General features: G+C 40.0%; 1 protein-coding gene across 6 annotated transcripts in view; it reads right to left on the reverse strand.

The window, feature by feature from the left end:
• sema3fb (sema domain, immunoglobulin domain (Ig), short basic domain, secreted, (semaphorin) 3Fb) overlaps positions 1-24,459 on the reverse strand; it is a 67,950-nt gene that overhangs the window by 12,593 nt on the left and 30,898 nt on the right. For 3 of the 6 annotated variants that reach the window (XM_017430568.3, XM_017430566.3, XM_017430567.3), the window contains exons 3-11: positions 10,472-10,632; positions 10,092-10,154; positions 9,523-9,642; positions 8,174-8,263; positions 7,580-7,615; positions 6,486-6,579; positions 4,321-4,440; positions 3,980-4,119; positions 2,134-2,248 (exon numbers count right to left, since the gene is read on the reverse strand). In XM_017430568.3, coding sequence (XP_017286057.1) covers positions 2,134-2,248; positions 3,980-4,119; positions 4,321-4,440; positions 6,486-6,579; positions 7,580-7,615; positions 8,174-8,263; positions 9,523-9,642; positions 10,092-10,154; positions 10,472-10,632 — 939 coding nt within the window. The remainder of the gene's footprint in view (positions 1-2,133; positions 2,249-3,979; positions 4,120-4,320; positions 4,441-6,485; positions 6,580-7,579; positions 7,616-8,173; positions 8,264-9,522; positions 9,643-10,091; positions 10,155-10,471; positions 10,633-24,459) is intronic. The other 3 variants (XM_017430571.3, XM_017430570.3, XM_017430569.3) reach the window with 2 other exon arrangements.

Consider the following 24,459-nt stretch of genomic DNA (forward strand, 5'->3'; position numbering starts at 1 on the left):
TAAATTAATAGTTTTACAAAAAAAAAATATATATAGCATGAATAAGCACCCGTTTTTCATGACCTCTGACCTACAGTCATCTTTCAGTAACTGTTCTCTCTTAAATTAATCCTGACCTGAGTGAATCTTGATTATTTTGGGACATATGTATACATTTGTGGACGTCTAATCAGTTATTCACATTGTTTACATGCTTTCCTAAGGCTTATGAAGAAAAACATGAGTCATTGATAAATTAGATATGTTACTTGGTTATGAAACCTGCTGAAATATGATAAATGATCATTGAGAATTGTTTGTGTGCAGTTATTCAATATGAGAAATTATTCTTATAGGAGAACTGTATTTAGTTGTGGTTGAAAGAATCTTTGGATAGAGTGAGTTAGGCCTTTCTGCTCAACCCAAGGTCTTTCAGCTCCCCCAGCAATCTGACTGTCCTAGTTGTTATCAAACAAAGTCTGATAACAAATTGAAAAGAAAGCCTTGGCGGGTGACTGCAGTTCGTTTTGCAGACAGTTTGCTGTAGTTTGTTTTTGCGTTTGTTGTGTGAAGACCATTTTTTCCTTGTTTTTGTGTTTTGTAAATTGAGAAAAAACATTTTTTCTTCAGTGTCTTTCAAGTCCAGCAGATAAAAAATAAAGAAAGAGAAAACCATAAAGAGAAGCTTGAGTTGAGAAATAACTTGTCATACTGTTAAGAAAGAATTTCTCTGGAATGACTCCTGCTGCATCAGCTGCCCCCTTGCCAGCCCTCTGCAAACATCACCACAATCTTAGGTGATCTTGGACAGAACGTTGACCACTGACCCTCAACGGGCTCTGGGTCTTAACCTGCCTCCCTGTCGTGGTTCTGTTGAGGCATGAGAAGCCTCCAAGTTCCTCAAAGACAAAGTGACAACTGGCCCTCCACAGCTTCTGAACCAGTGAAGCACCTGAACCAGTGTGATGAGAAAAAGAAAAGAAGAAGCAATTTTTGGTCTGGCTATTTCATTTTAACTTATAGAAATTGATAAATAACATCTATTTCTAATCTGATGTTTCATTAAAACTAACTTGACAACCTGGCAGAATTAGTAACATCTTCTGATCAAATCCCAAAGTGAACTATTTACCAAAATAGTTTGAAGTATTGAAGAATTCTTGTGTTGATAAGAAAACAAAAACATTAGTCCTAAAATCCAAACACTCTGTTCAAAGAATTCTTGTGTTTTAGATAAACTAATAATCATTATTTTACCTTAGATTATTAAAGTAATGCTTGTTGCTGTTTTATCTTGATAAATCCTCACTCAAGTAATTACATAATAGTCATTCCTCACAAAAGAATATTTCCTTAACTCTTAGGGTTAGTCTTGTATTTGTTGAGTCGTCTTAATTACTTATTGTTGATTCTATTTTCTATAGAAACCATTTATTAATGATTCTATTTTCTGTAGAAATCATTTATTGTTGATTCTAATTTCTTGATTTAGTTTTATTTTTTGTAATAAAACCTTAAAGACAAAATTCAGTTTCCTCCTTATTTGGTGTAAACATTATGATAAACACTTCCCTGTGATGAACGAATTTCAACCTTCACTTTTTGAGATCTGACAGGTTTAATCTCAAGATTGAATTGCCCATTTGCTACATACAGTTTATGGTGTATGGAACATATATAAAGCCTATAGCCCCCCCTGCATATAGGATTATGACCTCACTATTAGAAATAGTGGTTTGATGTGATTTTTGAGTATTCAAAAGTTGTCTGGTGTTTGTGTCGTAGAGGGGCTATCATCCACTGTGAAGAAAGCCTAAATGATTTAACTTAATATCTACATGTAAAAAATGAACTGTTTTCTGGACAATCATTTATTTTGTTGAATAGTCAATAATAAAGAACTTTGTTGTTCAGGGTGTACCAGCTCTCTGTGATCCGAAAAGCAGAAGGGGGAAAGAAAATGATTGGATGTTTCTTTACATTATGGAAGACTTAATCTGGTAAAAAAAAGAGGCGATGCACAGACTGACAGGAAATTTTATACACCACCACCTTGCTCCCACCGAGTCAGCTACACATTGAAAGATCAACTGAAAACAGTGGAAGGAAAAGAAGCAGGATCTTAGTGTGCAGGTGTGAAGGTTTTGTACTCACGGAGCTCGTCAAAGTGTGTTTCCATGCCGTCGGCCCCGGGCACTGAGCAGATGAGCCTGGCCTTCAGGAAGGTGCTCCACTTGTTGACCAGACAGCAGTGACCCCCATCGTCATTCTGTTTGAGAGGGTGTGGAAGACATGTGAAAAGGTAAGCTGGCTTTGTGGCTCAATAATGTGATGAAAAGATGACATATTAGACAAATGATGACACACATAAACTTTGCATTAAGTTTAAAAAATTAGTTAATTACAAAGAGGATTGCTGAGTAAATATGTCATGTTTTGAAAACGATACAAGGAGACATCTGTCACACATTTAATGTGATGTGCTATATGTTAACACAGCTGAGTTCTGCTCCATGCTTGTTTTGGTTCTGCAATGCACACTTTATTTCTGAAAGCTCCATGGCCAGCTCCATTGATGATTTGTGAGCGGCTGAGGCAGCATAAAGACGAACTGGTCTTTGGGCCATTTTGTGGAAATGTTTTGTGAAAGTGTCTTGAGCCTCACACACAAGTTTGTGTTTTTATCCATACTATAACCATAAATAGACTTCTACTCATTTTCATTTTTTTCAGTAGCCAACCCCTGACCCTTACCCTATTTGTTGCCATTACCATACATACCTAACCCTACCCCTAACCCTTACCTAAACTCTATTCACACCTTAGTCCTAAACCAAGCCCCTAAGCCAAACATGGCATTCTACCATAACAGGACTGAGCTTTTGTCTCCAAAAGGACTACTGGACCTGATAAGGTAGGTGTGTATACAAGAAAATGTTTTAAAAAGGCAACAAAACCCAGGTACACATACTCACAGTGTAGAGTGCAATATGGTTTGCAATGCATGAAAGCTAAAGAGTGGGAAGGGATAAAGCTGATAATAACCTTTCCCTCCCATTTAGACTTGCATCTGTGGTTTATCCCAACAAGGACAACCTGCAACCAGTGTGTGTGTCTCCATACCTTTCATCTTCTGATGAGTTGCACTAAAATCAAATTGGATTTTCTTTGAAATGGTGGTCCCAAACTTCACATTTTTTTTGCATTTGGGAAGTAAAAATATTTTTATAATTTTAATTGTAATTATAGTGCGTATATTTTCAGTGGTGTGCAGAGTGTAAAAAACGACAGTAAGAGTATTATCCAGATGTGTGGCGAAGGAAGAATGACAGGATCGAGCCTCTGGAGGGTGGCGGCAAAGCCTCCTGGGAGGGGGGATGAGTGTTTGTATGCTGGGTCAGCGACTGACCCCCCTCCCTCCTTAAATAAATACAACAGTGAACAGCTGAGAAGAAGAGCACACGCACACCACATTTTCTCACTTATACCGGTTCTCATGTCCTCAGTATTATGCTCATGCAAGAATACAAACCTGAAGGAGAAACACACATGCACTAAAGTCTGTACAAACACGTTCAAATCAGAAATTTGGCCTTCAAGCGTTCTGGAAACATTTGCTTTTATTTATTTTTCTGGCTCGGATTGGTTTTTGTTCATGATGCTCAGAGAAGTCCAGTTTAATCTATGAAACAGTTACTTTTCTGGTGTTGTGTAAACTAAAAGTACTGAGTATTTCAGGTGTAGCAGGGAAGAAGAGGCCAGGAGATCACAGGATCAGAGGTCAAAGAGCAATCTCACAGACACAAGGGTGCATTGTAGACAGGAAGGTTAAAGACATGTGGATTCCAGCATGTTAGCGTAAGCCAAATACTACCTCGAAGCTTGTAAATACTCAAACACAGTGGGTGACTTGCCTCAGGAGATTCCAGCTTTTCCATACAGATGCTTTAGGTTTTCTTTTCATTAAACAAAGTAAAAACACTCCTCACTATATACACACCAGGCAGATACGTCCTATCCGGGACTGGGTCACGGGGGTCTGGCCCATCTCAGAGGACTTCTCCCGGAAGAAAAAATACAGCTTGTCATCATTCCTCTCTGCGCTGTCCGGAATAAGGTGCACATGAATGAAGGTGGGGTCTGATGAGAGAAGAGATGTTGAGATGTTTAGATGGTGGAAGATTATGAGAAACATCTGGTTGAAATATTAAACTGGTTGTTTCTAAACATGTGCAATGACCAGATAAGGTTTTAACTATATTACACAGTTTCAGTCCTGCTTGTATTGTGCAATAAAAAGTAATGAAAAAAAAACTGCATGAAAATGAAGAGGAGTGTTACCATTCAACCATCTGGAGTTGTACTGATCTGTTCGCATAGCAGTCTTTGTTCCCAAAGTTCGGAAAATAGCTGAGTCTGTTCCCATGAAGTCAACATAGACCCCAGCATACAGTTCACCATCTGAGAAGGAAAGAAAACTCCAGCTTAGTCAAATTCCTCGATGCTCACATTATTCCAGCACCACCCTTGGCACAAAACATTTTTTAATGTCATAAACAATTTTTTTTAGCCATCTTACTACTCTTTGTACCACCAAAAACAGCTGTTCAAACATGAGCTATTGCGTACACTTAAGACTTTGTTCATTAAAATTATAGTTATCAAACACCTTTAAAAAAACCTACAACAGCATTTAGCCTTCCCTAACACTCTTCAGATGCACTTCATTAAACCATAAAACCTGAACATGTCTATATGTCCAGCTTGAATAATGTACACAACATCCTGGTTAAGTTTCAGAAGGGGAAAAAGTTGGTCTTCCAGCTGCTCTGTTGGCCCCACTGAAAAGCAGGTGTGACTCTTTGAGTATGGCGACAGAAGAAACAAGAAACACTGTTCCATCCACCATTCTATTCAATGTCATGGTCCCCAGCCGTGCTATAGGGAGATTGATGAGACATCATTAAAATGTCCATGGATGATTGGATATCTAATGTAGTGGGGAGCTGAACAGTTGGTGGTCAATGGTAAATCTTCTGTTGTAGTACAAGCTTCTTAATCCTTATCAACACTAACAACAGTGTCCCTTGTATGATACTAACTGATGAAAGTGGGAGGTAAATCCATCTTAGATGACAGTACTGGTTCCATACTGGTCAGCTGGCACTGTGTTAATGTGGGAAGGCGACGGCAATGATTTACACATGCTGCCTCAACCTGCAGAGAGAAGATCGCCTTTCACTTGTGGCAACTGTGTGGATTGAATCTGACCAAAAGACCTTGTGCGAAAGGACAGAGGACACTGGCCTCATATGCTTTGTAACAAGACAACATACAGCACCAAGACGGAAGATTATTACAAGATTAGATTGGCTATGGTTAAATGCTGAACACAAAATTCTAGGAAAAAATTATGTTGTAATTTTTCCCCACTTTCAGTCCATGATTTAAACCATCAGTTAAGTCTAAGAATGGCTAGTTTAATTCATAAATACCAAAAAAATATTAGAAAGTTTAAGGTGTCCATAGTGTTTTGTTTTCGAACTACTGAATCCATCTATTTTCTACACCTGCTTATCCTGTTCAGGGTCATTGGGAACTGGTACTCATCTCCTGCCATTAACGAGTAAGAGGTGAGATACATTCTGGACAGGTGACCAGTCCACCACAGAGATAGACATGAATATACTCAAACCTTGAACCAATTTAAAATCGCCAAATAACCTAGCCTGCATGGTTTTAGACAGTGAGCGGAAACTGGAGTACCCAGAAAAAAGCCACAAACATATGTGGAGAATATGCAAACTCTACTCCGAAAGGGATTTGAACCCAGTACCTGCTGTGAGGCAACAGTACTAAACAGCTGCTCCACTGTGCAGTCCTGCCACTAAATCTCTAATGGAGAATTACCAGTTAAATCTTCAAAAAAATACTGCACCCATCACCAAATGAAGTTAAAATTTTTATAGGGTTTAATAACTCAGAAAGAGTGTCTTTCAGCAGTAAACCGATCCATTCTCACTCCAAACTTGCTGGCATCAGATCTCAAACACCAGAGTGCCCTTTCAGGATCATATTTTTTTACATGCTTGCTAACTCTTTGTAGACAAACTTACTGTCACTCAACAATTTGTAGGGTAGAAGCTTTCTGCAGAACAAAGGTGACTTTTAACCTCAAATCATAATGAAAATGAAAGTGTAACAACAAACCTTTAACTTCAGTCTCGTAATTAAAACTAAAATTTTCTGATGGAAAGTCGGATGATTTATTTCAACAGTCAAACACTAAATACTGTCACAGAAAGTTCTCAGCTATCAAGACACTCTACAGCCTAGATTATTTCCATCCATGTGTCGAAAAAGGGAAAAATAGTTCATTAAAATGTAATGTCAAAACTAAATGTATAATAAATTGTGACAAGAACGTCTTACAAAGAAATGGGGGACTGTTTTTGTAAGGATTTGGTGTCCACACCCTCACATGACCAAACCCATATAATACTCACTAATCAAAGCAGACACGCTGTTGAGCTTCGGGTCGTAGGAGCACTTTCCCTTTCCAGATTCAACTTTTGCTGGCTCCAAATGGAAGATTTCTTCCTAAAATGGAAAAATCACATGAAGATGGCAATAAATTCAGCACTCCTCATCCTGTCATTGTGATTCCCTTGTGAAAGGAAAAGCTGGGAGCATATGTGCTGCCTCTGACTCCTGTGGGACCTTTAGGGCCTGATGGGGGATGTAGTATTAGAATAATAAGTGTATGTTCTTACAGAAAAATACATGCAGAGAAAGCAAGGAATTCTTAATTTATCTTCATGCCAGCCTACTCCAGAAAGAGCCCGTCATGCGCTGTGTCTCTTGGAATAATAAGCTGCAAGCTAAATATCTTTCAGCCTCTCGGTGCCGATGGGTGTGCAGGTTGGCTGCTGACACCTGTAATCCAGAGGAGCAAAAACAAGGCAAGGATGGAGGCTGGATGACTGATGCTCACTGCTTGTGGCATCCTAGCACACAAGCATGGAGGGTTGATTGGCAGGAATTGCGCATGAGAGTGAGGAAAAATGATGCAGTGGCATGTGATGACATGTCCTGTGGCCAAGCCTCATAGACCGGAGCATGTCTAATACTCATTTTTCACTCCCCGCGGAGACAGAAATGGAGCCATCTTTGTCACTGTCCATCAGCACTAAAGCAAGGGAGAAACGATGGCACATTGCCAAACACACCTCACTGTATCATACACACACTCCTTTGCAAATCCCCCCATTCAACTTTGATTAAAATCACCACTTGAGTAAACGATAAGGTGCTGGCAGTTGACTTAAAGCCATGCCAGACAGTGACATGTAAAAAAGTCACACATTTATGTGTACTGGAGGAAAAATGTGCCCCAAATGTGTTTTTACAACCTTTCTGTAAAAATGACCTTACAGAAAAGTTGCAACAAACTTAGAGAAAATTATATCCTTCAAAATTTCTTTTACATGTTTCTAAACTATTTCAAGTAAAGACATGTTCAAGTATGTTGCTTTTTATTTCCCTAAACAGCACAGCTAGTTGGCTACACAGGGCTGGTGTTTGCTCTGGGTTAACATACCCTGCTGTAGGATTGGGTCAGATGCTGAGTAGGGCTCTGTGGGTGAAGAACTGATGGCTGCATTGACTCAGATAAGCAAAGATGAATGATTAAAACATGTATTGTTCATGGTTTCAAATAAAATATATGCTAGATTAAAAATAAATGCCATGCACTAAAACATGATTAAAGACTGCTTAGTTTAATTGGTGTCTTTTAGTCTTTTAATTTTTTTTTTTAGCAACCTGATAAGCCCATTCCACATGATAACCCAGCTCTCATGCAAAACATGGCATTTAGCACAAATCTAAAGCAACAGTGATGAGTGAGCCAGGGAGCTCTGATGATAAGGCTCACACAAAGAAAACATGAATGAAACATAGAAGAAATAAGGTGACATGAAATGAAATGCATTTCTAAATCACACAATTCTGTGAGATTGTCCACAAAATTAGGAAGGTGCATGCCAAATGTTACAAGATAAATGAACGATGTCCTTATTAGGGATGGCGTTGACAAAATGTGCTCAGACACAAAAGAATGAGAGCATGCTGCTGGTGACCACGAGCCCGGGCAGAACTTTGGGCTGTGGTGCAGACAGGGCCCACATCGCACCTTCAGTCCAAGTGTTTCGTGCACTGCACCGGGTTCGGCTGCGCGGCTAGCCCTTCCTCTGGCCTGGGCCATCAGCAGATACATGGACGTCTAAAACAGGAAACAGCAATACAGTCTGGATGTTACGCCACTGGAGAGGAAGGATCGAGGCCCTTCCTGACTCTGCTGCAAATTGTTCAAGCCTCTTCTGATTCTCAAACAAATGAGGAGCTTCTCAAACAAAACATAGAAGGCATGTGCTTTAGTAAAAAGCCTAACCGTGACCGAGTGCATCTGCAAGATTATGCAGAAAATGTGTGTAACTATATTTGTCCAGATGGTGGAAAAGGCAACAATACTAGTCGTCTCTCCTGCTGTTGAGTCAATAAGGGCTCTCACAGTATGCTACATACTGTACATAGCCCTAAAATCTGCGGCCTCTGCAAAACATTTTACTACATTTTACTACAGTTTTTAAAATCCACCAAGACCCAACACATTTCTGAACTTATCCTTCACTGGTAGAATCAGATGATAACAAGCCCTTTGAATGTGTTTATGTTCAGATCTGCACAGATTTTTAATGTTTTTTTTTTTTACATATGTTTTAAAAGGTCCTGTTGGGGGCATGACTTGAACCTGTCTGTTTAGTGTTACAGAGAAAATAACAGCCACTCTCATTAACGCACTAGAACTGGAACATTCCACTTGCACCCCATAATGGGAGCTCCCACTTCCAATTATCCAACGTTGCATATGGTAGAGTCTGGCGGGTGGCCTGGATGAAGGCATGAAGGGGTGGATGGATAGGTGAGCAACTGGATGGAAGCCCTTCATTAATAAGGGTCACAGAGGAACTGTATGTAACGAGAGTATTATGTGAGCCACGTTTGCTTTCGCAAGCTCTCCGTGATCTTGAGAGAAAACAGAAATAGGATATTAACTTTTTATTTACTGCTCATTTGTAAAAGTCCCCTGGTCATCATTAGGAAACAAGTGTGATATTTAAAGAAGACTGAGGTGTTAAAGGGAAGTGTGGCAAAGTAATTAAGTCTGGCTTGATTTAGGGAATTCGAGAGAACCCATTAAAATTTGAGACTAAACAGAGGAGCATTAACTGCTCACTGGGGACAGCAGCCATGTTTGGTGAGGCTGGTGTTCTGGTTGCTTTGCAATATGGGGACATATGGTACCAACAGCAGGTTTAATGATGGAGGAAAACCATCATAAAGTGAGGCTAATGTAAGGTGGATGGAGGGTAAACATGGGTAGGCAAGCCGTGCCAATAATGATGCAGGTGGTGAAAGCTGTTTACATCTGCTGAAGATCACCTTCTTGGTCTCTGTTTTCTCTAGGTCTTGTTTTCTAACCTGAGGTTTGCGGCCACGATTGACAAAGGTGCAGACTGGGTTGTAAGCTCCGGTTCCGCAGACGTACAGATGAGTCCGGTTCCATGGCTGGATCAGACGGATGAAGTTTGCACACTCCTCCTGAAAAAACAAAAACCAGAGTAAATTTAAAAAAAACTCCAAATAAAAAGCAACTACACCTTGGTTTATTGGTGCATTTCCTGCAGATTTGTGAATAACACAAATATTTAAAAAAAACAATAAGGATATATTTCTAAATATTTATTTGAGCTATATATCTAACGATCAGCTAGACACCCATTGCTGCCAGACAGGAAGATGGGGAGACTGCTTTTTTTTCCTGCCCCAATTTATTCATGTCTCCATGGCTAGACAGGAGGGAACTAGTTTTATATCAAGCCAAGTCTGAAACGTACAGGTGGCTCTTTTTCAAACAGGTTCTCCACATTCTTTTAATGCAATACATAAAAAATTCCAAATTTTATTTTTGTGGCTCTAGAATCAATAGAAATAACCACTAGATCACTGACCCTACTGAGAATATAAACACAGTCTTTACATCTACTTACATTGGCATCTTTCCCGCTCACGAGGCATTCCATCCTTCTTCGTTCAGACACTGGCCAATGGATCTGAAAGAGGCAAACAGAGGACAATTCATTGCTCCAATCCAACCCATTTTACATCATTGCCTTTTATTGGGTTTTGGGTATTAAAACTGCTAAAGGGTTACCCATCAGGGTAATAGCAGTCCTGTTGGAATTGTCATAACCAAGTTGCAGTGTTTCAATAAACTCAAACCAAAAAAGGTGCAATCCAACAGAAGCCACCTGAGAACTTACAAAGAATTTTGCTGCTTGGATAGTATAACAGAATGTTTTAGGCTACAAGAAGCTGCTGTGATTTATAGTTATGGGGTCATAGGAAGGGGAGATGAGAAAAGTCTTACAATATGTGGGCTCTTGTTGATGTCATGAAGGTCGAGTGACAGGATGTGGTCCTTGCTGCCAATGTACATGCGATCATGGTCCTCATCCATTCGGAGGATACGGTAGTCAGAGGCGTTCAGGAGGTAGGCAAAATGATGAGCTGTGCCGGTGGACCTCAGCTCTGTATGAAAGAAGACATGTTTGCATTAGTGACAGCTGCAGTTAGAGATGAATCCCCCCTCACTCAAACACACACACACCCAAACACACAAGTGACATATTCATCATGCCACTTCTGCATAGCCGCATGAACGTATCTGATGATTTTCCATCAACATAGCTGTAACTTAACACCTCAGTTTAGAAACAAGTGCTACTAAGCATCGGTCACACTGTGTTGATCGCTTAATACCTCCTGAGTGGATCAAAAAATCAAGAACATCTCCCATCAGTGACAGTCTGGGACTTTCAGCATGAAGTCAGGAAACATGGATACAGAAATTTGACCGATGTGACGTTCACAAGTAATTTCTTTAGCACAGAGTTGGGTTACAAGTAGGTTTAAACGCTTTCATTTCATCTTGGACACCACTCTGAAATTCAGAATAGTGAACACTTTTGGTAAAACAATGCAGCTGACACGTCCTCACATGTTAGAGTAACCCAATCTTCCATCAGCTCTGTGTTGGAGTCTTTGTTTGATATGTTCTTCTTGGTTCAGCAGCCACATACAGGCAGAGCAAAGAGGCCACAGCTCCAACAGCAAAGGTCACCTGCCCCACCATAGACAAACACACTCCTTCGCAATCTATAAGGAGAGGCATGAGCGGGTGGTATTCACATAGTTTTGGACAAACAGAGTGTTCCCTCAAAGAACTGGAAAGACTGTTTCAGTGTTCAGATTTAGTCTACAGCCAACACCGGACCACAGTTTGGGGTTACCCTGACTTCTTCTGTGCTGATTGATAGACCACCTCATCTAAAATGTGGTGGAAAGAAACCAAAGGATAAGCTGTGTTTGGCTGTTACATACAATAAATGAGCAGAGGTCTCTGAAGAAGCCATGCAGGAAATGTGGTCAATGTGGGGAGTCAGGCCTTAAGGGTATCACCTCAGAATTGAACAAGTCTTTCTTTCCCAGATTTGAAAATGTGTTAGGGCAGTATTTCTTTGCAAGCTTTAACCGTGTAGTTATTTCCTCTGTGTCTGAAGCTACCAAAAACCCTTCCTATGAGGCTTTTAGGTGTTTCAGAGGGAGAGGTCTGGACACCCAAACATGCATAGCCATCAACTTGTCCAACACTGGGTCTTAAAATAAACACCAACTCTGGACCCTTTTAAACAGACTCCCTGAGGAATCTGATCTTACCAGTCTTTCAAGCCAGTTCTAAATTTAACAAGAAGTTACATCAATAAGCAAATATTACCAGCATTAAATTAGCTATATTTGTATAGTTTGATTTAATAAATGTGCCCACCAAAGGAATGTTTACAGGCTAGCAGAGCGATTGGCATCTGTCAGAGTTCTGTGCACAGGAGAGCCATGTGGTCAGACCCTGTGATTATTTGTGTTGGAGTTTTAAGTTGAATGATGAGTCCCTGTGTGTTTTTGTGTGTGCAAATAAGACTATAGTGTACACACACACTGGAGGGCCAGTTCAAGTCCTTCCTGAAACAGGTTGTCAGCAACTTCTCAGTGAGTGTTTGTTGTCAGAGTAAAGCTGGATGGGACCATCTGTCAGCTGAGGGGGGAACGTGAGCAGCGAGAAGCAACAACACGCCCCATAGAGAACTGCACATTAAGAAACAAACATGTGTAATCTAATCTCACAGTCATCTGATAACACACAGTCCATGCTACATCTATGCAGCGTGTGTGAATTCTGTGTCATGTCTAAAACTTGAAGCATGCCCTCCAATGAAATGTCTTTCCTCACTCCTTATCCCCCATGCCATTTGTAATGCAGACCAAATCAAAGGAGAGTCATATGAAACCCAGCCCTATGTGTCGTTCCTTATGACTGAATTGGAACTCTGCAAAGGACTCACATGCCATTTGGCTTTCTAATACTGCAGAAAAAAAGCTGTTAAATCCTCCCACAAAAAGACCTGCTAAGAAAGGTGTTAAAGGGATAGATCTGCCATTTTGATATAGCTTTTTGTGTAAAAGAAAAAAAAAGTTATTATACTACTCATTGTATAGTGCTTGAATAGCCTCAGTTTGGAGAAATAAAGTTTACATCCAACAGGATAGATGAGCAAACAGCTAGTCCAAAGCAGTTAAAACCAAAGTGGACTACTAACATCTTAAAACAACTTCAGTCTTCAAACTTTTAGAGCAGTTTATGCAAACGGTATTTTATAAACCTTTACACCACCAGTAATTTAGCATTGCATGGTTCTTTACATAGTATCCTGTTATTTAGGAGTGTAAACAGCAGCAACAGCAGCAGTATATTTCTAAGGCATCCAGAGGTAACGTCCAGCAGGAATATTCTATTTCTGACTAAACAACTATGTAATGTGAAATGTAATAGAAGTAAAGGTTTAAGAAATAGTGTTTGCATGAACTGGTATAAAATTTTGAAAATAGAAGCATATTTACAAGGTAAAAATATCTATCCATCCATTTTTTTAACCACTTTTCTGTGTAGGGTTGCAGGGTCACTGGTGCCTATCCTGGACCCTGGACAGGCTGCCAGTCTATCACGGGGACACAGACACAAAAAGCTGTTCCAAAGGAGCCACTTCCAAAGCACATAACTGTCATCATTAAACAACTTCAATTTTCACAATTTTTAATGGCTCATGTAAATATTGTTGTTTAGACCTTTACAACATTGGTAATTTTGCATGTGGGTTTTTTGGGGGCAGAAATATTCTGAAATTCCTGCTGTACATGACCCCTGGATGTCTGAAAAGTGATACATCTTGCTGGTGCTTTTGCTACTTATTTAAATCACCATAGACTTTCATGTAAATAACTACAATGCTAAACTGATGGCAGAGTAAAGGTTTATAAAACAGCATTTGCATAGACTGCTATGAAATTTTGGAGACTGGAGTTGTTTTAAAAGGACAAAATTCACTCATGTCTCTGTCCAGACTAGTTGTTAGCTCATCAATACTGTTGAACATAATCTGTTTCTTTTCCAAACTGAGGTCATTCAAAAAGCTGTATACAGTGGGTAAGACACAGATATTTTTACACAGAAACTCATTTCCAAATGGCTGATCTATTCCTTTAAATTATTCCAGCTATTAGACATCAGTTCCCTTTCTGTCAGCCTTTCCTCAGCCTCGCCTCAAAGTCAACCTTCGCCTCAGGCGGGGCCACATAGCATTGTGCTTGTTTGAAATGTTGACCGAGGATGTATAATGGCAGCAGACTGAGCTCAGCTGCAACTCTGCTCTGGAGGTCAGGCTGCCCAGCAGGTCTCTGGGCCGAGGCTGCTGCCAGCCAAACATCAAGTCCCAATCAGCTTGAAAACACATGCAGAGAGATTGTACTGCTAAAAAAAAACAGTAGAGAGGCTTTTTTTAAAATTCCACATTGAATACATGAAAAAAATAAAAGATTGGGGGTTGTGGTAAAATGTTTTTTTTTTTTTTAATTCCTAGAGGGAAACAGACACATTTATTTGCTGCCTGAATAATTTGAAATATTAGCTGCTAAATCAAATTTTCAAGTGATCCCTGATCTGCTTATTGAGCTTGACGTATTCGATTGCACTCTGAGTCCAGCGTTTCCCAAGCTCAGCTACAAATTTGCAGTTGTAGATTACAATTATATGAAAAGCTCAGGGAGGCTGAGCTGCTGTGCTCGTTGTCAGCCACATTAGCGCATGACAGCATGCAGAGACTTATCCTGGAGATTTAAGGTCTCGAAGCAGAGTATAAGTGTGTCTATTAGAGCCAGATCAACTCTTAAAGTAGCCCATTACTGTGCGTAGGTTCACTCCGGGGGGTACGCACACACACACAGTGGGGGCTTTGTTTCAGGAAAACATCCCCCCAGCGCTTAAGGAATGGCAATGGCTCTGTTACAAGTGAAAGTAATCCACAGGGGGAACATGATCCCCACTCTCTGTGAATCTAAAAACTTTCTTTATTGAATTTTCTTTGTTTTCCTGCATTTTTACAGTAGCACAACAACCCTTGCATGTAAAAAAAAGGAGCAATGTTTTTGTTAAATTTCTCCAGTATTGTACAGTGCAGGTGAATCCATGTACAGGACATTAAGTGATTACAAAGATGTGAGGGGTGAGGAGTGAGGTACACCAGTGAGTGGTGATCCGTTCCATTCTTCAGTCTGCTGAACACCAACAATTCACTCCTCTTTCCATCCACTCCGGGTGGAAGAAAGGTCATCACTGAACGGGTCATGCAGATAGACTAGCTTAATGTCACCATCTAAGTCCTGCTGAATGTTGTTGGGAGCTTTATATCACAGCAGAAGTGAGATACAGCAGCTCCATGTGGCAAAAATACCCATTTATTCTTTTTACAGATTGTATTGACATCCAAGCACCAACTCAGAATTCCTTCTTTATTCCTTCTGTATTTTTGAACTCTGCTTCAGATAATACTGCAAATTTTTGCTCAATTACACGAGTCCACAATAAAATCACTGTTCATTATTCAAGATTAGAGATTCTCTGGTTTTAAGTTGAGTGTCTTCTCATGGCTATGTAAACAAATACTGGCACTTTCAATTAATCTCAGGACTGTCTTCGCAGACTTGGACCTTTAACATGCCTTTAATTGTCAAACACAGCATTATTTCTACATCCACAATTTATATCCTATTATTATAACATGACCTACATTAACTAAAAATGAACATATAAGGTCTTTGCTTGAAACAAGTGAGAAGGGTGATATGTCTGATATCAGATTTGTTGTGATAGAAATTAATGCAAAAAGAGCAAGAAAAACAGAAATGTTTTGATTTCTGCTGTGTAATGGCCACTGTAATACTGTATTATATAGTCACTAAAACTAAACAAAAGGTGCAGTAACCAACAAGTTCCTCAGTTAACTGTAAACAAATAAAACTGTTTCTCCATGTGCAACAAAGGCTAAACACCTGCAATACTTATACAGATTTGTCTGATTCTTAAAGTCCTGCAGTACAACATTAATATCAAACCAAAGAGTACATCCCACCCCAGCAATACAACCATTTCCTCAGACATTACAACTGTGCACTTTTATGTTCTTGTGAGTTTAAGGTGTAGAAACAGAGAGGAGACATGCCTCATATCAGACTGAGTCGCCCCTCCTCCTGAGAGAATACTTGGCAGCTGCTGTTGCTGCTGCTGCTGGTCTCCAGGCCTGCATGTTAAAGCAAATCTCCCCATCCTAAATTAATAGCCAACGGGCCGACTTTACTTTGGAAATAAGTTTGAACAGAAAGAGTTCACGAGCTCGGAGCACACTCACAAGAGCAAATTCTCAGAAATAAGAAACGCAGTATATCGCTGTGTTACACGAAGTAAATTCTCATCATGCTGCTACGCAAGGGAAGGTGCAGCTTGAATTTTTACATATCATATTTACCTTGCAGGGTGCTTTGGTTATAGAGGAACTTTATGTCACTAAGGAGAGATACCTGCATCAGGCAGCACACCCCCACGGTACTACTCAGAACTCTTCCGGCAATTTCTCAAAAAGTGTCAGGTGAAATAACTGAATTGTGGAAATTTTAGACTTTGTCTCTGACAAAATAATTTTTTTATGCTACTAGCTTAAAAGAAGTTGGTAATACCCAAATTTGTATACTATATTTGTTCACAAGAGAGGTAGAATGAAGGTTAAAGTTGATGTTGATATAGTCACAGAGCTAAATTGGTGTGTGTAAGAGAAAGACCGCATGATGGTTCACAACAACCTCACTGTCACTCCAGGCGAGCAATGACGATCTAAGGGTGGTGGTGTCTTCTTTGCAGCATTACAGTGGATAAAAAGGGCTGCCAGCAGAACGAGATGGGATTACAAAGGGGGTAAATACACATCCTGGCGCTTGACAGTGTGGTGCGCACTGATACGGGTGTCTCTCCCGACTGCGTATTTCTCTGGTTTCAAATCGGGTAAATTAAAAGCGCAGTCCACTGTCAGTGTGAGCGTAGAGCATGTCACTGCTTGAAGCGTGAAGAACTCCCTGTGGAGAGGTGTGGAGGGTAAGGAGGGGGAGGGTGGGGGGGTTGTAATAGGAAGAGGCAGAAGTTTGCGGTCCGTCTCTCTGACCCTCAGCAGGAGGGTTGATGAGCACAATGTGTGACAATGATCTTCTCAGTTCACAGCTCTGTGGTTTTAAAATGTGAAACATGAGGCCAATAATGATCAAGTACATCTTGTCTTGATAAACAATGAAAAACCCATGCTATGATCCATTTAATCAAAACATTTGAAATTAAAAGGTTTTTGGTGAATAGGGTTAGACTCATTTTGCTAAGATAGTGTAATAAAGTGACAAAAATACCCCAGGAGCCTCTGGCACTCACAAACAAGCTGCTCTACCTGAGCTTGGGCCCTGAGGCACTTTCCAACCCGCCAGAAAAAGGTGTGTTAGTTCACACACACTGGAGTGGCAAGAGTGATAATTAGGGTGTTTAAGAGAGGGTGGGAGAGGTGACATGCTCTCACACATCAAAGGCAAACCTTGTCAAGAATCCTCGGCAAACAATTTGAACGCTGTCAATGCAAAAAAGCAAAACTCCGGATAAGAGAGAGTTATTATTCCTCTGAATCTCTGAAAACATGTTTCATTGCAGCAACACTGGTGGAACAGCACTGAAAAGCTTCAGAGACATTTTCCAGGAAAACTGCATGGTTGGCAGTTGGGTCAACTTTTAATAAGGTGCAGTAATGAGTCGAAAAGCCTCAGGCGACAGTGCCACAGGTTTAAGAGACTCACTCAACATAACACAATTGTCATTACTCTGTGTGAACCTCAGTCACTAAATTATTCATAATGCCTGCTGCCTGTGGACTGGTAAAAAGGGGTTTTTACTTTCCTGGGTACATGTTTGCCAGTAAAGTGGAACGACTGAGGATACACAACTGAAATCTGCTCCATGATCAAGGAGGACAGTTTCAATCAGTCTCTCTAACATGGACTTCTAAAACTGCTTTAGTCAATTTTATTTTTGCTGTGTTTTATTACAAATAAGTCAGCTCTTTTAAGTCTTAGAATACTTCTCAGTTTGTCTGTGGGTGACTCAGACTCTACACCAGTACGGATATTCTTTAAACAGGTTTTTTTTTCTCTGTTTATAGAAAAATCCAAACAATTGAAACAAAAATGCGGATATGCTCATGGTGCGCTACTAAGCTGTGAGATATTCTATAGTGGAGAGAAAAGAAAAACAATAGTGAAAGAACATTTCTAGTTTGGCTAATGATTCTCCTAAAACAACTGTAGCTTTTTGTTTTTTTTCTTCGACACTGACACACTCAGCTGTTAACCATTTCAGCACACAATCAAAGTTTAATGGTGATAAGATCAGGATAAAGCAAGACAGATGTAAAATAGTGGTAAAAATGGCTCCATTATTGTTTTGGTTTCTGATAGTGAACATACATAAAACACACTGTTTTGTTATTTGTGTTTGACCAGTCCACACTAACACCAATAGAGGAATTTTTTTATAAATATCTCCTTTGAAAAACTTTCTTATAAAGTTCAATTTTTAAATCTCCGGTTTAAAATATCTCTAGAGTAGTACAGACAGGGCCTATGTCTACTTAGGAAATTACAACCCAAGACAATCAATATACATTTTATTTGAGCAATGAGCTTTAAAAAAATGCAACATAATTGGGTAAATACTGTGCAGAATTTCACTGTTACGAGCTCATAATTTAATGCTTTCCTAAACTAACCACAGAGACAAGAAAAATCACCCAAATTGTCATCTTGTGTTATACTTTGAGTTTTCCTTTAATATAAAGTGACAATGTACTTTCAAATTGAATTTTAGATTATGAGGTAATTAAAGATGTTCAATTTACATACAAATTGAGTGTTGCGTTTACAGATTGTTGCAGGCTTATATTCAGATACCTCCATCTGACAGCAGCTGTTTCTTTCTCTCTTATCCTTATCTAGCACTACTTTCTCACAGTGACTTCCTGTATTTGCAGGATAAGGAAGCACCTCAAATAGGGGAAGTCACTGAAATGCTACCATGCTGATGGAGTTTAAAGAACCTTCTGATGGTTGTGTACATTGGAGGCCCGAGTTACCACCTGCGCTGCTATCTTCTTAGCAGAGCTACTTTTATTCAATGACTTTGGGGGTCAAAAGCACCTTCAGATCTCTTCTTTCAACACAACTTGTCTCCATGCCAAATATTTACATGAGTTATTTGGGTTTGTGTAAGCTGTACGCTTCAAAGCCAGCGGAGAAGTGACAGAGTTGTTAAAGAATGCCTGTGTGATTACTGGAGAGTTGGTATGAGGTTGGATACACTGCTAAATGAGAAGGAACGACAACAGCGTAAGAACGCAACAGCTGCTTGCCTCGGCTTAGTCACTCTGTGAGGAGGGGGGAAATAAAGGTGGCCACAGTGTCACATTAGATGGGATGTGTCACTCAGCAGATGAATATGCAGAAGAACAAGATATCAAGATATGATCAGACCCACCGGTAATGCCAAGGAGGCCAACCTGCAGAGCAATGGAATTCTATTGTGAGGTTCTTTGCTGCTTCCTGTGGATTTCTGCTGGTGGAGCGACAGGCTCTGCAGCTTACTGCTATCAAAGTAAACACAGTCATCTTACTCAAACTGACATGCATGACGTTACAATGAGATAACAGCACAAAGTTAGCGCAAAGCTTTTTCATTATCACTGATGACTGTCTGTTTTATCTTCAGAACAAACTAGTTATTTTTAGCAAATTATCTGGGAAAGCATTGTTTTATTTGCAGACAGCATTTTCTTTATTTAAAACTGAGTTTGACTGTAACAACTATGGACAAATGCTTATAAGATAACTTTTATTCCTGCTGTTTTACATATGTAGTGAAATATTAATTTGTTTAGTATGAAAGGATGAACTAAATTTCCTCAAAAAGTTTTAGAGTTGTAAAAAATAAAAACAAAAATCTGTGAGACATAACATATATCAGAAATGAGCAAATGAATAGCCACACTGGTTTTAAGATTAAAATCAACCAGTAAATAACACAATCTTCAAGCTTTTTTTTATCTTGTTTTGACAGATAAAATGCAACAAATGAAATAGATGGAGGATTGTACTTTTTTGCTACTGTAGAATTGTGTAGATCTCAGATAAATGACAAAGATATTAGTCCAAGAGTAAAATAAAGTAAGCCATGTGCTAATGGCTGGGGAAAAGACAATACCTTTGGAAGATTTTTGAAACTCCTTAACAAGTGCAAGTGCTCTTTGGTTATGAGAATGTTAAAACAGCTGTTGGTGAGTCTGTCACACTGAATGACCAGAGACCGTCAATTCAAGCTTATGACCAGAGATTTTGCCTACAACAACCAAAATTACATAGTTTTATTCATATTATGTCTTTCCTTTTTTGATCCCTGTATATATTATATCTGACACCATATTAAATCTCAAGAGTCAAAAAGCATTTAAAATAACTAAATAAGTGTAATCTTTTACATGAAACTATAACACAGTAAGTCAACTACATGGTTCATATTCATGTTGCTGGAGCTCTGTTGCTATGAGTTCCCCTAGAGAGAAAAGATTTGATCCTCCTTGTCACAACTGCTGTTAAATGTAAACAGAATAATGGACATGGTCTGAAAGTGCTCCCAGATCACACATCATTAACCAGCATGTTCGTCTTCACTGCAGCCAGAAGTTGCACCACATTGCTCTGTGTCAGTGGGAGGTGTGACACCTTGATGTTTAGCAACATCGCCACCTCGTTACCATTGCAACCCCCCACGCCCGTACACTCCCACTGCTGACCTGGGGGGCTCACCCACTCTATAATTAGGAGCCACTGTAGTTCCCCATCCCCCCTGCATCTACTACCCCTCTTTGCTAATGGCACCAATTTGTATTCACTGTCAGCTCCGATGAGCTCTCATGCGAAGAGATGGCCTTATCACAGGGCCTCTGGCTCCCATCACCTAAGCCCCTCGCCTGCTGTCTGCCACGTCCAGCATGCTGATGGACAGGGAGAAATGATGAGGGGGAGGAGGTCCACATCGTCCCCATTTTCATGTAAACTCCTGTAACAGCAGGCAGATGGGCTTTGGTGTAAGACGCACCAAAGAATCCAAACACAAGCTACTCCTGTATCTTCAGCAAAATATGACAGTTTTTACATTTTAGGTCATTGACATGTGTTGTTGGGTCTTTGGTCCATCTCTCTCAATCTGGTGGAAATATATAACAGATGTCTAACTGTGGAGGCTGCAGAATCTGGAGATGTATTTAGGGAAGGAGATCCTCCTTTTCTAGAGTATAAATTTATTGTGTCACATCTGTAAATATATGTCTGTTTTAAAGAACATGAATTTTGTTAAAAGCCTGCACATCAATAAGAATACATTTCACCCAATTTCCATCTCACAAGTCTAATTTAGCAATCCTTCCTCATCATAACTCTGAACCTTTCAGGGGTTTGCAGAAAGGATTCAGACACTAGTCTTTGGTTGGTACTTTAATAAAATTGACCTTACCTTGCTGGTCAGCAGGGTTGCTTGGACAGGAGCCAAGACACACAAAAGGTTCACAGGTCATCAGTTAGCAGTGGAGGCGCTTTATGCTCTGGTTTAATCTGGGATTAGCTCAGGGTCAGGGTTATCCCTTCACAGCTCGAGCAGAATTAGGAAACTGGGATTGCCTGGGGTAAAGTGGCATTACTGCATGGCCTGTCTAGAATCCCAATGAGCCTGTTCAGCGAGGAAAGGGAAAGATGGAGAGTGTATATCCAACGTGGTTCACTAAACTCAAGGTTGTAACCGCCTTTTCATTGCCCTTATGCTTTCTAAGTTCCACCGCACACTCAACTGTGAATTACAGCACCCCAAGACCCAGTGAATCACTGGTATATGGTATCTGTATCTGTCTAGCCACAGTTATGCACATACCTCCTGGTTTCCTGAACACATTTAGTGTGGTAAATTCATTTTAAGCAAACTTCATGCAGAGATTGGCGACTTAGGCGGAGCGCACAACAACAAGGATTTTAAAGAGCAGACGTGACGAAGACTAAACATAAAACCCTGGCTCAAAGAGCTCTGACACCTTTAGCCTCGCTTATCTGTAACTTGGCATGCTTCAGCTTCATGTCAGTCTATAATCCCTTTAGGCTACACGTGACAAAACTTCTGGAAACTGTGGGGATGTTACAATGTTGATTAGAAAAAAACTTTTACACAGTAATTCTGTACCTGTTGAATCCAGTCGCTCAAGCATGTAAGCAGTTACATCTGAAATGGTGAAAGATACAGACGTTTGCTTGGACCAAGAGTGAAATTGGGTTGCTGCTACATGTTGAAAATCGTGAGTTGCACAAACAGTTCTCTGCTATCCACCATTATTACTGTTGTTGATCTACTCGTGCATGCACAGAACAGCTATTGACTGCAGCAATCTGTGGTGCGACTGTGGGATTTCAAACTTTGTGGATTCCCTTGAAATGCAACAGGGAGTATCTGGAAAGTTCCACTTTGAGACCTGGATTCAAAAAGTTTTGGTGTTAAAGAATCGATCCCTGTTGTCGTGTACAAGAATGGCCAAAGAGCAACAGGGATATCCTGGTTTCACCGAAAAACAATGCTGCGTGAACTGGTCCTTAGAGACAAACACTACCATCGTTGACTGTGGTTTCTGAGTCCATTAACAAAAGTTGACAGTGTTTAATTTTCAACCATAAACACGGGTAATACTGTCTTGGTAAACTTGATTCTACAGCAGTAAAACCAGCCCTTTTCACAAAACAGTTCTATATATAGCTGTAAAGACAAGCCCCTTTTCAAGCTGCTTCTGTACATTGATAAATTACCAACTGAGCCAGCCAGATTCTTCTATGATGCAAGTTTACCAAAATAAATTTGGTATAATGGGACTATAGCAGTGTATATTGTAACTCAGCAGCAATGTGGAGCTCTATACATAAACTGTGTTGGACGTCTCCTATTCTAAATCCTGTGGGCTGTAGTCACAGACTGTCATCACTATATCACCTTGTTGAGCTGCAACACCACGTTAACCTTTCATGTATCAATCATTATGACTCTGAGATTGCTCATATTAGTGGCCCTAAGGTGGTGGATTAACTTCAACCTCAACACCAAATTAGTTTTTACAGAAATCACACTGAAATGGGAAGAATGAATTTCAGATGTGGTTTAAAAGGGTTTTGTGAAGGAGGATACTGTCACAACTAAATCCCAGTACAGGATTCTACCTATAAATTCTTGTGCCCTGGCAACAAAGAAATTGGTCGAAAATCTGACAGTTGTTGCGGAAAACATGCTGATTTAGAAGAAATTAATATGGATCACTTAGTCAAAAACATATTTAGTTTGTCATCAAACCTTCAGAACGTCTCTTTTTCTCTATTGCTGAAACTATAGCAGATTTGTCAATCTTGTAGGGTTTTGTTCAATATAATCACAAGTAAACATCTAAGAAATATTGATAAATGACTGTTTTTGTTGTTTTTTCTATATTTTAGGCAATAATCAAATAGCAATAGAGCTTCTTTGAGCTGACCTGAGGGTTTCACTTTTTAGTTTATTACCAACTCGAAGTTGACTGTTTTGTACACATTTTTCTATTTTCATTTAATAGATGCTATTTTTTTCCAATAAATAGGTTGCAGTAACTGCTGGTTTAACCAGCATGGTCGCTCAATATCTTTCTAAAAACAATAAATTTGCTGAGATGGGGTTTCTTGGCTAAGTGAACCCACTCCTGGCAGAACAAAGCTAGTAAAATGTCTCATTAAAACAGTACATCTCTTTGTCTCTCAGGTGCCTTCTGAAAAGCCAGAGGAAGATTTACAGTTGAAAGACACAGGATATAGCCAGTCCGCTATCATGCTACATGCTTCTGAATGTCTTATTTGTTAAACCGGTGAAGGGGGTCACAGTGTGTGAGGGCCCAGTTGTTCCAGCCCCTTCCTAAGAATGACACAGAGGTACAACAGATTGTAACAGCAGCTATTGTGGCTCTGCTCCAGCTCTCTTCCTCCCATCGGTCTCCCACTGCTCCCTCATCCTGGGTAAGCATGCAGCATGACACATCAGCACTTATTTTCCTGTTTCTTGGGTGGGCAAGGTTAAGAATAAGTTGCCGGCAGGACAACCTTTACTGCTCTGTTTGCCATGTGGAGCCTCAGTGGTCATCAGTCACACCCGACATGAGGCGGATGATGAGGATAGAAGCAGCAGGATGGTGGGACATTCTCACCATCCCCTGTGCACAGAGTCAAAGGGAGTTCTGACGTGTCCATTATTTCTTGGATTTGGAGACAGGAAATGGGATTAGAAAACCAATAGCAGTTGTTCATGTGTTCGTCGGCAGCTTCACCACGTTCTGCCAAAATGCTTACTTTCTCTATTCAAAGGGAGCTCATCTGAAATTAATACGATGAGCCTTTTACAAACAGTGTTGTGTTTTTGGCTGCCACTGCCTCATCGGCCTGTCTGCTGTTGGCTAAACTGAATGGGAGCTGCATTCTGAACACACAAACCCATGAAAACCAAGGGTCACATGGTAAACGTCCTTTAAATTCAACTGATACAGCAACATACAGCAGCAATATTGCTTTGAAAATGAATTTAAAAAAAAAAAAACTGAATTTAATCCAGTTTGTTCAGAGTGAAAATCTTCCTGCCATTCCTGTAGGGCAGTGTTAATGCTCTGCTGTAGGTACACTTGCTGTTAATGAAGGAGACAACAGGAAGTAAAGTGCATTTCAAAGTATAAAAGGCAACTCTAGCATGTTAACAGCTGACATAACAAATTGTTAGCCCTATTACTAATGTGTGCCCTT

Source organism: Kryptolebias marmoratus, linkage group LG4, assembly GCF_001649575.2.
Source record: "Kryptolebias marmoratus isolate JLee-2015 linkage group LG4, ASM164957v2, whole genome shotgun sequence".
NCBI lineage: Eukaryota > Metazoa > Chordata > Actinopteri > Cyprinodontiformes > Rivulidae > Kryptolebias > Kryptolebias marmoratus.